The sequence below is a fragment of the Chamaea fasciata genome, unplaced genomic scaffold (genome assembly GCF_029207755.1).
Source record: "Chamaea fasciata isolate MVZ Bird 193981 ecotype frontalis unplaced genomic scaffold, bChaFas1.0.hap1 SCAF_15, whole genome shotgun sequence".
Taxonomy (NCBI): domain Eukaryota; kingdom Metazoa; phylum Chordata; class Aves; order Passeriformes; family Sylviidae; genus Chamaea; species Chamaea fasciata.
In genome coordinates, this window is record NW_027094100.1 from 5,834,133 (window position 1) to 5,850,800 (window position 16,668).

At 42.3% G+C, this 16,668-nt stretch overlaps 1 protein-coding gene across 2 annotated transcripts in view; it reads left to right on the forward strand.

The window, feature by feature from the left end:
* Positions 1–16,668, forward strand: part of FNIP1 (folliculin interacting protein 1) — a 64,794-nt gene that overhangs the window by 21,385 nt on the left and 26,741 nt on the right. For both annotated transcript variants that reach the window (XM_066197053.1, XM_066197054.1), the window contains exons 2-3: positions 6,730–6,856; positions 15,323–15,466. In XM_066197053.1, the coding sequence (XP_066053150.1) occupies positions 6,730–6,856; positions 15,323–15,466 (271 nt within the window). The remainder of the gene's footprint in view (positions 1–6,729; positions 6,857–15,322; positions 15,467–16,668) is intronic.

Consider the following 16,668-nt stretch of genomic DNA (forward strand, 5'->3'; position numbering starts at 1 on the left):
CCTCTTGATATGTCACCTGACAGTCTTGTGGTTTTGGATGAATATGGCTCATTGCTATTATTAACCTGAGTTGGCAGCCAGGCACAACAGGAGTTTATAGGGATTTTGAAAACTGGAACTGCTCGGGGGACAAAGATGCTTCCCAGGTATGGTCACTGCACAGTTCTTGGGATCATTTTAATTATTTGAAAGCTTATTATTTTCCCTGTGATGAAAATACTTCTTTTCCAGAGATGTGACTCTTCTAGAGATTTTTTTAAATGATTCTTACTATAATTTTATGCTAAAGGGCGCAATGTTTTTTGCCTGAATTGATTCTATCTTGTAACTTTGCAAAGGGAAGTGCAGTCAGCTTGAATAATGTAATTTTGTTCAGTGCTAGTGGATTTAACTGAAAGGAGCTGTGTCTCTTTTGTGTGTGGTTTTAGTTACAACATATTTCAAAACTTGTGTGTGTATGTGCAAATATTTGCATGCATGCATGTAAATAAATCAGCTAAAACCTGAACAGGTACTTTTTGAAATGACATAAGTGAACTAGTCCCAAAAATATTTTATGAAATTATTAATAGTGATTGTAAATTCTGCAAGATGTGTGAATTGCAAAGTTATTCAACATACTACACAGCTTTAACAAAACCTTCTCAGCAATGTATTTTCAGTATAACACTCTGGATTATGATTACTGTGTTGACTAGGCTGCACCTAACCTGTCAATATTATATCTTTTTGCTTGTGGAAAAGCATCTGGCTCATGTATTGGACTTTAGAGTATAAATTAGATATCTTAATGAGAGTCAAGTGACTCTCATTAGAAGGGAGAAAAAAATGAAAACAAACCAAAGTCAACTTCATGTACAGATAAAGAATTGGATAGAGCCAAGGAGCTTGGCAGCCGGTTAAATTCAGGTCCAAATTTGTTATACCTGTGAAATACCTGGCTGACGCACTTTGTTCCTGGTGTACAATATGTACTTAGCATAAGCAGCGCAAGTTTCCTGGAGCTCAAGAAGTGCATCTATTCCAGGTGAGGATTGCTAAGCTGGTAAATAACGAGACCAGCTTAGCGATTGAGCAGGGAGCTGTCCTCCACAGTGCTGCTGTGCCTGTGGACATGTCACCCTCTTTCAAGGGATGAAAAAGCAGGGGGCTTGGATTTATTTTTCTGTATTTTAAAGAAACATTATTTCCATGGGATAAACCTGAAACATGTCACCACTGCAGGCAGTCAAAGGTGGTTGGTGGTTGTCCCTGTGACGATCTACCATCTGCCTGTTCTTCCATGCCACCCAGACCCCAGGTCCCTCAAGTTCTGTGAAACCGCAGCTGAGGTCACGGTGGCAGAGGGCAGAGTCACTCGGGACGCTGGGTGAGCTCCTTCGCAATCCACCCTCGCGGGCTCCCTCCTGCCCTGGCCCAGGCACAGATGCTGCTTTTCTGTGCAGAATCAGCAAGTGTTCGCCGCCACAGTCACATAGCCCTGACATGACCTCAGCTCTTGTAAAGACAAGTATCTTGCAACGTTTTTTTTAAGGATAGGCCCCGTGGTTTCTCTGCTTCAGGGAACTTTCTTCCTCTGTGCAGCCTTATGGTTGTGTTATGTCACCAGCACTTAAACGGAATCTTCCTCTTAAAATGCCAGCTTTGCAAATCAGCCATTCACCCTGGATCATCGTTGTCTTGTAAATCCTGAGGAAGTTCTTTTTTGTTTCAGGTGCTGTTGTTAAAGAAATAAATAACCTGCCCATGCCTCTAAGAGCAAATGGTCTTCCAAAGCATCAAGCATCATTAACATACATTACAGTTCTGTTTTCATTGCTTCTGAATTAGTTGTGATCTTTCAGAATGGTCTATGCAGCTGTTTTGTGCAAAAATGGTCAAATAATAAGTGAATTAAGAAGATAGTAATGTACCCTCCGCATTAATCCTGTATACTCAACTTTTGGTGTATCTTCTCAAAACCAAAAGAAAAAGGTATCTAACAACAGATAGTAGAATTCTGCAGAGGTGTTTGGGCAAGAGAAGGGAATTCCTGGTTGGAAAAGACACCTCAGGGCTGAGAGGAGTATGATAGGATGGTTGGACTAAGCATGGACCGTTTTCCTTCTGGTCTTGATCACCCTTACTGTTGCTGACAGTTACTTGATCACCCTTACCTGTAGCAGAGCGACTGCAGGATCCTATATACTGGGCAGTTTAGGTACAGGTGAGTGTGCTTTGATGTGCATCTGCATCTGAAATCCCAGTGCACTCAGTGGAACAGCCTCCTATTTACAATGTTAGCTCTTCATGACAGATGCAGCCTCTGTCAAAAGCTTGTGTAGAAGTTGGCTGTGTCTGAGCATCACTGCTACAAGGATAATACCTGGAGAATCATCTGCAGGTGCTGGAGGTAAGCTCTGGAATCCCTGTGCCTCCATTCTGATGCTCGTTTGGCAGGAGTGAAGGAAGATGTTTCCTTCCTCCAGAGCCTGCAAGGGGAGCATGGGCAAGGTGGGCCTGTCTGCTCTGCTGGGCGGTTCCTGTCACCCTTTAAAAAGGTGCTAACATGAAAACCATGCAGAACAGATAAGCTGGCATAAACTATAAATATCATTTGCGTAGATGCATTTAAAAATAGTTCCAAGTGATTCATCACCAGGCAATTTTTATAACTATGGGTAACATGATGTAGGAAAACAATAGTTTGACTGATAGTTTCAACTTACTTTTTACATGTTTAGTCCTATTCTGATTTTGAGCAACTTTACTTTTTAGAAAACTCTTTTCCAGTTCCTACGTGCTTAATATCTTGATCATTTTGCTTCAGTTGCTTTACTTTAAGATTTCTAAAGTATCTGTTTTTATTAAAAAGTAACCAGATACTATCTAAGCCATGTTAATATAAACAGTTTTTAAAGTAAAGTCACAGCCAGGAGGGAAGATAATACTAAGCTAAAGCTTTAATGTTATGAAGAAGTTTTGTTCATGTTCTAGGTGGAAATGAGGAGGAAGGAATGTACTGGGATTCAATTACGGGGGAAAATCCTGTATTTTAATTGTTGGAGTGGTAATGAAGGATTTCTCTGTCTCATGTGTCATCTATTAAAACTTGCACAGAGTGAGATAATACCAATTTACGGCCATTCAGTTCTTGCTGAGAAATGTTGATGGTGGCAATAAACTCCAGGAACACAAGAAAATTCACCCTTAGAGAGCAGTTGGAATTCTGGATTGCTATGAATCTCTATAATAGAGGTGTCAGGAAGCATGGAATGGATTTGTAAATGTAAGCTACAGGTAATGTTCCTGGTGATTGAAGATAAAAAGGGCAGAAAAGCAGAAAGGATGAAAAAAAGGAAGAGCTGAACAACAGTAGGGCTTAAGTGTGAATATACATTAAAATACCACTTTTCAGATCTTGATCTCATTGTTGCTAGTGTCTAATAATTCCATCTTTATTCATACAGAATTTTCCCTTTCTCTCCCAAAGAATTCCTTTTCTTTTGCACTCTTGTACTTGCATGAGTGTCTGTGCAGGGGCATTGGATCGGATGCCCTCCAGAAGACCCTTCCAGCCTCAACCAGTCTGTCATGGTGTGAGAGCTGGATTTTGTTTTTGAAACATCCCATACAGCATTTACAGGTCAACGGATTTCTACTCCATATAGTTATTTTTGAATATCTCATTCTAGAGGAATACCCACTTGTGTAGTGGAGATCTCCACAGGAGCAGTGTTCTGCTCAGAAGGAATTTGTTTATCACCAGTTTCTCTTTTGCTCCATGCCCGAACTCACAGCACTGTGTGGCAAAGTCACAAACAATTCTACTGGTGAAAGGTATTTTGGGTTTTCTTGGTGGTGGTTTTTGTGTTTTTGTGGGTGGTTTGTTTTTTTTTTGTCCTGGGTTAATTTTGGGGTTTTTCTTTAGACCTCATCACTTTCAAGGAAAAATCAAAGAATGGCAGATAGGTCATGTAGGAGAAAGTCCTCATCTCATTAAGAAACTGTCATTTCCAGAGCAGTGTGGGAAATGGAGACTCACCTTTCATTAACATTGCTAGAACATTTGATTCCACGTCTCCTGATTTTCCTGTAGGAATCTCAAGAAAACATCAGTTAAATGTCAAAGTTAGTTTCCATTTATAAACAGAACTAATTATATTCAGAAGATCTAGGTCAGTTTTCATCTGCCTGAAGAGGAGCGCTGGAGTGCTGCCCTGTTGTATTTGTTTTGAGAATGCCTCTTGCATGTAGGAATTTTATGTTTCTGGGGATAATCTATTCAGATATCAAGCTTAACGGTATTTTAAATCTGCTAACAACAAATGCAAAGCTCTGTGTCCTGCTTCCTTCTCGCTGGTGGGGGTGAGTTGGAGGTGCCAGGCTGCCTTCTGTTTACTGTCTGTCTGAATGAACTTTCCCCCAGCTCTCTGAAAGGCTCTTCTGGTTTGGGAAGTGGCCCGCTATTGCCAGGGAATGTTTTTGCAAGGCTGAAATGTGCTTAAGGATGCTATTATGTAACAGAGATAGTGCTTCTTTGGAATTATCACAAATTATGATGGATAATAGCTACTAAATGCTTGTCTAGAGAAAGTTAAAATGTCATGTGAAGAAGCTGAGAAGTAAACAAGCTCTTGTTAACTTCATCGAATATGTTTCTGAATACAGCAAGAGTTTTATATTTAGCTTTCTCTCCTCTTAGTGTGTAATCTGCTCTTGGAGCTTTTTATAAGTAGACTTTCCTAAGATCTGGAACAGCTATTGCCTTCTTTGCCAGTAATTTCAAAGTCAAATATCAAAAGTACTAGGTAATGGAAGACATGCTTTGTCTGAGTGTGAAGGAAATTCAAACGTGTTGCAAGGGTGGAGCAAGCAATAGCATCCTTTTGGCAAGCAATTCATTATTATTGTCACACAGTTTCTTTATAGGAACCACAGTGGCCTATCTGGAAAAAATGTTCGTTTCTGGACTAAATGTATGGAGGCTGTTCCTCCAGGAAGAAGCCAGTTTATCCAGCAGTCCTCCTCTCTTCTAGCCAAAGTCATGCTCTTCCCAGTTACCATCCCAGCTCTAGTGCCTTTTGTGCCTTTCAGTTGCTAACACCCCAGGCATGTGTCAGACTAGGGATTTTTGATTTATTACGTTTTCTGAAGTGCAAGATGGGGTTAAATAGGAGAGCCTCCAGTAAGTGTGAGCTTGGCTCTGGGTTTGTCACTGCGCTTGGGTCTTGGTTCAGAATTTGCTCCGTTTGGTGTCTGCACCTTGTGTGGGCATTTTGTGCTGCAGGTAACTCTTGGCCTTAGGTGCCCAAATGAGAGGGTGCGTGGCTCTTTGCCTCCAAATCTAGACATAAAGTTATTTCAGCTCAAGTTGCTCAAGGTTTTTTTTCTTGTAATAAGTTGATTTGGACATTTGTTGCACACCATCTTCTCTGCAGCTTCCGTTTTTCTCTCTTGTTGCTAAATGGTGGGGATGGGCAGATTAGGAAATAGATTCCATCTCAGGAGAGTAACTGTATGTCTTGATGCTTAGTTTCACCTCATTGGGACTACACTAGCTCTAAGACTTCTGTACCTAAACTGAGCAGCCTTAAAAACTTCTGATAGGTGATGATGGCTTTGGTGTTCAAATGGATTTTCTGCTGTTACAGGACTTGTTGGACACATAAAGTGTGGGTGCAGAGCAGGAAACCCTTTGGATGCTGAGTTAGAAGAGAGAAAAATTTACTGTTGTCTTGGTGTCTAACATGCCAGGTTTAACCCATGTTATGGGTCTACATTGAAATGCATGTACATCTTCCTGCAGATTGGGAATCTGTATCCTTCATTAGTGGCTTGTTCCACTGCCTTGTTTCTGGCTTCTTGAGGTTCATGCTTACACTACTTGCCTAAAAGCCAAGAGTAAGGAAGACAGAATTTCACTTGATCTAGGAAATGGCTTGCAAACTATCTGAAAGATGATTCATGGTGGTTTCATGGATACAGCCGGTATCTTGTTTCCTGTCTTCCAAGAACTGAGATGGTGTCAGTGAAAATGGATTCCCAAGCCAATGGATGACAATGTTTGCTGGGCTTTAAAGTGATGGCTGGCTTTTTAAAATGAAAATTTTAAGAAGATGGTGATTACAAAGCACCCTTAAAGGGAAGATTATGGAATGGTTTCCAAGCCTGATCCCCTCAAGTTCTCCCTTTGAGACCTCCTCTGGAGCAGTGGGACTAGGGAGGGTTCTGAGGCTTCAGGAAAGCTCCTTCCCTTGGAAACTAGTTTGGGAATAGGTGTGTTAGGAATGCTTTGTGTGGTTTGCTGACCATGCCCTTGAGTCACAGTGGCTAATGTGGAGAGAATCAGGTGGTTCTCCCAAACCACCCTGTGATTATTCGTCTTGGGGGTTTTTTGTGTCTTTAAACACAAAAACTAAGTTCTGTGATGTTGATTTTAGATAGCTGGAACTTGAAGAAAATATATCACAATACAGAGCACAAGGTCTATTAATGCTGCACACATTATTTTGTGCAGTTGTAGAGGATTGGTGCAGTTGATGACAGTGTAATTTGGCACATGTAGGGGAAAGGAAAGAAAACAAAGGGCGTAGTTCTGGCTACAGGATCAAAGGGTTTGATGAAATGGCATTGAATTTGCTTGACTCCATGTTTTAATCAAGTTGTATATACAGATAATGTAGAAAGAGCAGTATAATAAAGAGTTGTGGTAATTGATCCTTCTGCTCTTTTCTTTTTTAATTAAAGCTGGCCTTTGCCGGAGTTTGACCCAAGTCAGATCCGACTGATCGTGTATCAGGACTGTGAAAGAAGAGGACGGAATGTCTTATTTGATTCCAGTGCTAAAAGAAAAATAGAGGATGTTTCAGTGTCGGTGAGTATTTTGCTAATTTACATGTTTATAGTTGTATTTTTTCAAATGGCCAAATTGATAAATTGCATGTATTCTGTTTTGTTCACATTGACATTTAAACATTGGTTATATGCAGGGCTACATTTAAATGCCTGTTAAGTTGCAAATTATTCAGGCTTCAGTGGTTTCACTCTTACCAACTTTAAATACTATAGCGATCTCTTTATTCTGGGATTTATCTACTTTCTGCACTTTCAGTGAGAAGGATTCCTTCCTGGGGCTGCAGCAGGCAAGGCTGGGATTGAAACAGGGCATGAACTGGGATTTGTTGATCTGGTTTTTCCCATGGTGGGGTCTGGATTCTTAATCAGAAGGGCCCCCCAGCCCCATGTCCTCTTGTGTCCTGTTTGCTTAACTTCTGCCAATTGTTGTTTGTATGCTTTGCTGACAGTTTTTTCACACAAAGTTACTTGAAAACTCTTGTTTTCCTTTTGGCATGGTTTGCATGGTAATCTATTAATTGAAACTGTAATGGATGCGGTCAGATGAGGATACTTCCTTCTAAGGGCTCTGGCCAGAAGATTAATTTCTGGCCACAGTGCTACTGAAAGTGGTGGTGTGAAGCTGGACAACTTATTTTGTTGCTTTGAACTTCCTTCTCACCATTTCTAAAAACATTCACAAACCATTTAATTCACACTATGCAAGCAGAAAGCATGGTGTGAATTGAAATTAATGATTCCAGCTGCTTTTACCTATGGGACTTAGGGAGGTCCTTCTGTAGGCAGGAGTACACAAAATAACAAGTTACCCCCGAGCCCTGGATTTCCTGTTGAGTATTGGAGTACAGCAAGAAGATTTTTCATCCAGTTTCCCAAACTCTTCCAGCCTGTTGCCAGCCTGATGCTCTTAACCCTCCTCTAATGTGCTGTGTCCAATACTCAGACCCTGGAGTCTGTGTCTTACCAGGCACAAACTTCAGGTTTCTCCAGTGCTTACTCGAGTGCTTTTATAGCCATGAATCAAGATCCCAATTTCCTTGTTTTTATAGGGAATTTGTAAAATAAAACAAGTTTCACAAATGTTAAAAAATTGAATCTTTATTTCATTTAAACTTGTTAGAATGGTTCTATTAGTTCCTGTTCTTCCTGATGTTCTTGCCAGGAAAACAGGTTTTTGAAGAGATGAGATCTTTAGAAGTGGTTTAGTGGTATGAATTGCTGGCTGTGCTTATCACTATTACTTCATTAATAAAAATAACTTACAGTATAAATCCTCTCGCCAGATTTAAATTACTTTCTTTAAAGTCTAAAACCTCTTTCAGATGTGTCCTTGTACACTGAACTTGCAGACTTCACTGTTTTGGGTTACTTCATAAAACTCATTGACTGTGGCATCTCAACAGCAACAGGATAAATGGCTGATAATGGAGCTGATATGGTTCCATATTAATCTTTCCTTTTTCTTTGCTAAGGGGGAGGGAAACACTGTAGTCACCATCTCCACATGAGACTAGTGGAGGAAAACTGGGCATTTCCAGGGCATTTGAAGTACTCAGAAGTCATGTCTAGGAACTTGATATATTTATTTTTCATAATATTATGATTCTTCAAAAGAGAATATATTGAAGCATTTGTTTGCCATGTACCTGCTTTCTGCAGCATTCAGATAATGCCATGTCAGGCAAAACTTTTCTCATAAAACAAAGGTTTGCGGGTAAAAACATGCAGAGTCTTCGGCTTGGCTAAGTGTTGGCTCAGTATGGGCTTGTGCAGTTAGCAGGATGTACTGGCCATTTTCAAGGAATTGCATTGTTCGTTTTTCTTGCTCCTTATCATGATTTTCATTAGCAAAGACACACCCTGCCTATACAAAGCCAGATCTTGGCTCTAAGCACATTCCAAGGCACTCTTGCCCTTTTGCAGCCAGCCATGTGTGGGCTGGGCAGTCTCCCTTCTGAAAGGGTATCTGTTTGGCACCCCACAAAAAGCAAGGCTTTCTGCATCTCTTCTCCCTCATCCCCCATTTCCTAACGTGACTTACACCTCTGTATCTATGTATAACACTGGGGAGACATCTGCAAGAGTGTCTGGCAGTGGCCTGACTGTTTTGGTTCAAGTCAAATCAGTCAAACACGGAGGATCAAGAGGGTTTCACTTTGCTTTATTGTGCTGTGCTCTTCAGTTCCCATTTTCTGTTGTTTATGAGACATGAAGGCAATTATAACTTAAGAGTTGTATGCCTGCAGCAAGGTGAGATGTATTTTGGTCTGTTTTATATATATGATCCCTACATATGTCAAAAGTTGTGTGTGGTGGGCTGAGGTTGACCATGGCTCAGGCATTTGAATTCTCTAAGGGAAGGTGTGGTTATAAAATTAAAGGAGCATCAGAGAAAACCTTTGCAGACACAGATGTTTCAAGAAATAAACCAGTAAGCTCTGGCTTTTTGATCAGTGAATACTCCTGTGTTTGTGCTCACACCAAGCTGGGCTCTCATTTTTAGTAAAGCATTATTGGGTTCATCTTACCTGTGAGGGAAATGTGGCTATAACACAAATGAGGACCTTATGTCTTTTCAGTGGATAATAAATCAGCCTCCTCATATCTTCAGTAAAGGTAAATACTAAGTAGACAAGAATTTGGGGAGCGTTTTGCACGGCGGGGCACTGAAGGCGGTCAAGAGTTTGCAGTGTGGCCATGACAATATTTTAGTTGCTCAGGAGAAGTCCTGATTCCCCCAGCCCTGCTGGAGTTAAACTTGGTGAGGGAGCTGAGCAGCAGTCTGGTGACGGAGGGCTGGCCCTGGCCGCTATTCCCAACACCGGGAATGTTGGCCCAAGGCTGTGCCAGGCGGAGATCAGCCTCAGGCAGCTGTGGGCACTTCGCATGTGGGAGGCAGAGAGATCCCCTTTGTCAGTCCTATACCTTTTTTGGTGCTAAGCAGGAGAGGTCCTTCCCCAGCTTTCAGGGGATGGGCTATTGATCCGCTGGGCTCTGGAAGCACAGGGGAAAGGCTGCTGTCTCCCAAGCAGAAACTTGTCTGAGTTCTGCCAGGGTACCCCAAAAAGAGAGTGGCTGCCCCTTCCAGCCTTGTGGCACTAGGTCATGAGCAAATGCATCAGAATAGGCATTTGCACATTGAATGTACCAGGGCAGTGTGTGGTATGAGGAAGAGGCATTACTGATGCTTTTGCTCAGCAGCCTCTGTCCCTACTCCGACATCCACATCCCTTGGATTTTTGGGTATCAAGGAACTTCTATGGGCAAGCTTGTGAGTTTGAGCCCCTGTCTCCTCTGGAGAGTTATTTTTTTCATTCCTCATAGCAGTAAGTGTCTAATTTCTAATGAGACTCTGTTACTTGATGTGCAGGTGATAGTGTTACAACCTATGACTGGTTTCTGCTGTTAGATTCTTTTCAGTGCTCCTCTGCTCCTTTTGCCCTCACACCTCTCCTGCCCTCTGCTCCCAGGTGCCACCAGCCCCACTCTCCTCCCTGTGCCCTGGGCTATACCGAGTTCCTGAGCCAGGAGCTGTGTGTGAACACAGGTGTGCTCCTCAAAAAGCTGTGGTACCAGGCCTCCTTTGAATTTCAAATTAGCACAACAGGCAGCTCCTTTTCCTCCTTCAGGTGCAGCAGCCAGGTGGCCCAGCCAGTGCTGGGCTGTCAGCCTCAGCTCTGCCTTTCCCTGTGCTTGCCTTCCCAACCTTGACACTGCATCCACACTCACTTTATGCTAAGGCTGGCTTGTGTTTTCCTGTGTGGTGCAGGAATTACGTCCCCATAACTGCCAGTGTGCAAAGGCCAGCTGAATGATGAGGAGTTCACCTCCAAGGGCTGGTAATTGATTGGGATAAGGATGCCACAGGAGTGGTGCCATGAGGGATGAGTGGGGAGTGAAGTAAAGAAGAAGCTGAAAAGGGGAACCTTGGAGCAGGCAAACTGAGTTCTGACTCAGAGACTGTCTCATTTTAATGCTTTTTTTTCCTTTTTGTATTGTCCTGTGGGGATTTATGACAAGACAGTGGTTAACATTGAGGATCTGGCTGGAGAGAGGTGCTGATGGGACGTGTAAGAGCTAAAAGATTTCCTGAGCTTGAAGATCAGCCTAGAGGAAGTTTTGAAGTACAGGGAGGAAGGAGAGGTGTCACAAGGGACCGTAAGGAAGAGAAGAGAGGGGGAAAAAAGGAAGGACCCAAACTGCATTGTGCTGAGCAGAGATCTAGAGTTTGGGCATGTGATAGGAAAGGGGGAAAGACAAGGAATCAGGGAAGGGCAGTGGCTTGTTGCCAGGACATAGAGGCAGAAGAAGGTTTTCAGAAATAGCATTTGTTTTGGTTTTCTGAAGAAATGAAAGAGAGCTGGGATGCAGAATTTGAGATGTAGAGGTGGAAAGTGAACTTCAGTTTGGAGAATGGAGAATTCACTTCTTCCACTAGTTGTCTTTATCTTTGAGTAATTTCACTAAAAGGTCATATGATACTTGATCTCCTTCAGCAGCAATTTCTTCTACTCTGAATGTCGTATTTATCCCAAAGTGAAGAAATGGCATGCTGTTTGAAACAAGCCAGGATTAGCCACGTGTTCTAATGTACTTCAGCACTGGATAAATGTTGAACAGCAAATTGCTTTGAGGGATTAGTAATTGGATAGTGAGCCTTTTGCTTTTAGGTGAGTTGTGTGAAATGGAGACTCTGGACTCTGGCTCTCAGGACAGGTTTCCAGTGAGCGAAGCAGAGCAGATGGATGAAGCTGTAAGCACAAAGATCAAGTCCCACCTTCTTTAGCTCTGCTTATTCTCTCTAAACAGACGTGGAAAAATACTAGTGGAGTAGGGGAGCAAGGGGTTGTCTTGACTTCTTTCACTGACCTCTGTGTAATAGAGGAACTCGACAGCTCTAGAAATAAAGGGAGGACTTGGCAACTGCATTTTAAGAAAAATATCTGGATTTTTACATGAGCACTTGAAAGTGGGGAATGAGTGCCTATTCAGGTTATTCCTGTGTCTTAGGTAGATACAAACATTTCATTGCACGTACAGACTAACTCATTAATACAGAAAAAGAGTTAATTTATCTGTTTTGAAATTTTTTTTCTTCTGGAAAGCCTGTTTTGAAAATGAGGAACAGAGCTCTTGAAGAGTACCAACTTTGCTTGGAAATAGAAATTTCTCTATCACTGCCACCACAGTGGTATTTGAACACCTGCTGTTGCAGAGTGGTAAAAAAGAGTAAAGCATATGATGACATTTCTCTTCCCTTCTGTCACTCACTCACAGCCCTAATGCACCTCCAGAGAGTCTGATTTAGTTCAACACACCAGGCTCCTTACAACTTTCTTGTTATCTCCAAAGCAAAACCTGCCCAGCAGAAATTCCTCTTCCTATTCACAGCACTGGGCCTGTTTTTCCCACTTGCCGAGGAGAATAGAGACTTTGTGTCAAAGAGTTAAAAGTCTTTGCTGACAGATGTGGAGAAAAGAGACTCCAGAAGAGGAACTGAGGAAGAAAACGACTTTGTACCCTGTACCCTATAAAGACATTTTACTCTTTTCTTCAGAACTACCTGATATGTCCCCAAGACTTTCAGCAAACGATGACCTCTAATGTCAGAGCTGGGACTGCCAGAAGTCTTTGGAGCTGGGTGGTATCTGCAGTGAGCTGGCAGGGAGAGAACAGAGTGTGACCCCAGCAGGGAGAGCAGCGTGGCAGCCAGGAGGGAGCTGCCCGCGGCATCCTTCCAGCAGATGTTCTGCTCTCCAGCAAAACCAGGCATTTCAGAGCACCCCAGCACCACCCTGCCCAGGGACTGGATTTGATGCAACTGTGTTCAGTTGGGAAGAAAATTCATAGCTTTGGAACATTCATGTGTACAGTTGTTAAATAATTAGGTTACTTTCTTTTATTTTTGGAAACCTGGCTTGAATGTCTTTGGAATATTATGTGGGAATGCAAGTAATCCCACTCCTTTGATGCATAATATCTTGAGATTTGTAGCATCTAGAATTTCATTGACATTTGGAGTCAGAAATTGCAGAGGAGAGGGTCACTGCGAGTACTTGATCTCTTTGTCCAATGAGTTCATCTGAAGCACATGCTAAGTTTGTGAAAGAGCGAACTCCAAAATTCATCAGTGATCTGCATTTTAGGAGGGATTTACTGTTCACAAGGTTCTGAAAAGTGGGAGCTGAAAAACTGTGACCTCATTTAAAGACTCCTTGCAGGAGTTTTGGTTCATTAAACTCCACTGCAAAGACCAAACAGCCATCTTCCTGGTTTGCTATTTAAATTAGGCAACTATTACTTCAAGCTATGTGACCACCCAGTGGATCTGGGAAAAGCTGCTGTGCAGAAAAATGCAGTGATAATGAGAATAAATGATGTAAAAGTAATTAATTTGAAAACTCACCCTATTCTTTTTATTGCACAGAACTTTATTTTCTCTTGTAAAGTCAGTAAATGCATTTCTACAGTCTCAAGGAAGCTTAGTTATAATTGTAACATTTTAGAAGGAACTTTCAACATCTGATGGAAAATGCAAGCTGAAATGTGGTTTGCCTGCAAAAGCTGCTGTAACCCTGTGGATTGTGTGTGGTTTTATCACATGATGCTTGCCTAGCCTAGGACATTGTTGTTTGTGTCAGAGATAAAATGCAATTCTAGTTCACGAGCTCCTACTGAAGTCATATGATGATCATTCACATGTTCCAGCCATTGTGCACTGTGCTCAAGCCACAGATCCTCAGTAGCCATTAGCAAATCTACATATTGCAGGATTTCAACGAGCTCTCCACTATGTCGAAAGGAGAGGACATTGCTGTGTGTCAGGAAAGCAAAGGGCTGGGGGAAAGTGAACATTTCCCTCCCCTCTGCCGCAGAATTACTAATTTCTCTGCACATTTTTCCTTGAGGCTTCCTGTGGCAGCAGCTCTCTAAGGGAGCAGCAGTGAAGGCTGCCACGTGGGGCTTTATAATCTTGGCCATTTTCTGCTGCTTTGCTAAACCTCACCCACAGTTAGGGCCAAATTTAAGTCACCTGTCCCTAAAAAAGTAACCTGGACAACCTAGGACAGAGGCATGGGACTCCCTTCCCTCCACAGCAGTAAGGCCAGTCATCTTTTTGAACAGCCATTGCCGATTATTCAGCAGTCATGGAGTTACTAATGTGTGCCTTGGCTATTTTACACTTTTCTTTATGCCTGTTCCTTAAAGGTGGAGACAGGGTCATGGTTTTGGATGAAGGGGAAGCTTGTGCCAGGGAGCTGTGAGGTGAAGCTGTGACATATAACAGCAATTCTGTGTTCCCATCTGTCCCTTAAACCTTGCTTTCAGCAGGGTTTGCTTCCAGCTTGCTCTTCCTGGTTTGGTGATTGTGTAGGGAATGGTAATTAAGGAAGTCTTAGGGCAGAGTTAGTGTGGAATTTTGAGCAGTGTAGACTGTTTCTGTCTCCTAGTGCTGCCCACCAGCAGATGTAAATAATGCCAACCTTACGTGGGTGTGCTGAAGTGTAATGAGTGTGTGAAAAATACATTGAGATCTTTAGGTGAAGAGGGTTGGCAATGCCAATGCTGGTGTAAACTGCATTAACTTGGTGGATGCTGATTCTGCTTGGGATGCTGGGATTCTCAAGGGGAATCACAAATGTTTTTAAATAGTGAATGAAACATAGTGAAGCATCTCCCATGCCAGTGATCAATGATTCTCTGTAGAGTGATGTAGAGTGGACACAGATGTAGAGTGGACACAGATCCTGCCCATCCTGTACATCAGTTCCAGCTCCATCTGGGCCCTCTAAACTCTGTTCTCTGCTGTGCTTTCTGTCTGAATCTCTATCAGAATTGACCTTTTGGATTGATTCTCCAAAATTTTGTGAATCTTTTCTGTTTTTTTCTGTAACACTGTGTGTTTCAGCTTTGTCCATTTCCAGCCTCACAATTCCCTCATACCGAAAACGTAAGGAATGTGTCACCTCTGTGCCACTCTTGAGAAAGACTAGGGGGCTTAGACAGAGCTAGGGAGAGATCTGTGAAAAACAGGGTATTTTCACTCTACTTGCTCTTGTAACATGAACCTCCTGAATTCTGTGTTATTCCTTCTTGATAATTAATGGTGAGCTGGCCCCTCCTGTGTGCTTACACTCCTGTGTCGTCTCCACTCTGGCGGGCACAGGGAGTAAGGTGGACATTGCCATCCTTCCTTTAAATTCTTTGGTATCATCCTCCCTCCTAATCCTGGGTCTGAAAAAGTCTACTTAGGAAGATGGGGTTGTAGTGACCTGTTGGCCCCTGGCTAACTGGAAGTAAAAGAGCTCAGCTTTCCTTTGGACAGCCAAGCTGCAAGATACGGGATAGATGTTTTATTACCCGTTTCCTGGGGCATGAGCCTTTCAGCTGTTAAATATCTAACTTAAACAGTGAAGTACAATGATGCTAACAGTGATTTCAGGTCATGGGTCTTAGTGCATCACATGTGTTGTCTTTGTTTCAGAAACTCTGCAGTGATGCTCAAGTGAGAGTTTTTGGGAAATGTTGCCAACTAAAGCCTGGAGGAGACAGCTCTTCTTCCTTGGATAGTTCAATCAATTCATCCTCCTCGTTCTCTGATCCAAAAGAGCAATGCCCAAAATACCAGGTGAGTCGCTTTCTTTTTTTTTTTTTTTCCATAACACATGTCAAAGGCTAACAGCAGGTGAGGCATGACTGTTTTAAAAACTTGAAATGAGAGCCTAGCAGTGGAGAGCAGTTTTCAGTCAGAACCTAGACCTTGGTTATGACTCAGGAATGTTTAACACTGTAGCTTTGGGTATTTTCAAGTCTGAAACCAACCAGCTGCTTCTCTCAGGATGTGTCTTGAATGGCAGCGATTTCTCTAGGGCATTTGTTCCTTTTTGTGACCCAGGTGATAACACATGTTTGGTGTGATCAGACTAGGCACAATTGTCTTGGTCTAGGTGAAGTAGTTTATTTTATTGACAAATGCCAGGGAAATAACAGAGAGACACATTGTCTGTAGGGATAGTCTGTGTTACAGTTTTATAAGGGATTCAGTGCACTTGAGTTCCATTTTATATAAGAGATTTTGGCCATGAGAGTAGCTAGAGTCATCTGACACGGATATATTTTTGTCATCTCTCCTTCCACAGATCACAAGTGTTTTATATTAAGCCGCCCTAAAATAGAACTAAGCCCTTTTCACTCTTTGTAATGAAGTAATTGTGTGTTTGAGGGATGCTGCTATCTCCACAACCTGCTCTGGAGTACAATACTACTGATGTCTTAATCTCCCATAGATAGAAATGAAGAACCTTCCAGTGCTGACTTTCCTACTGTCACGTTAACTCCTGCTATATTTGGCAAGCTGTGTATTCTTGTTTTCTCTTTCTCATCACACTCTTTTCCACAGTTTGGGTAAGGTGGCTGAAGATCTGTTTTCCGTTCCTCCCTTCCTGGCAGGGCATTTAACTGCGGTTATGAAAGGAAGAGACGTTCCTGTCAGCAGCTCCCTTCCAGCACAAAGCAACCTCCTTTGTGCACTGTGTGCCCGAGAAAAAACCATGCCCCCACTACCCAGAAACTGTCTCTCCTCCAGAGCAGGCTCTGTGCAAACAATGCTCAGTGTTACTAAAGAAAATAAGTTTCAGTGTTTGGCATGAGTGTATATTTTAGAGCTGTGGAAAGTTTTGCCTTTGAAGTCCCCATTTCCTCATGTGTATCACTCACTCAAAATCTCACTGGGTTGAACTGGAATCACAGTGGCTATGTGACTCTGCCACAGCCTTTCAGCTGAAGTTGGTCTTCCACAGCGTATTTATTGTAAACTATATACTGCATTCA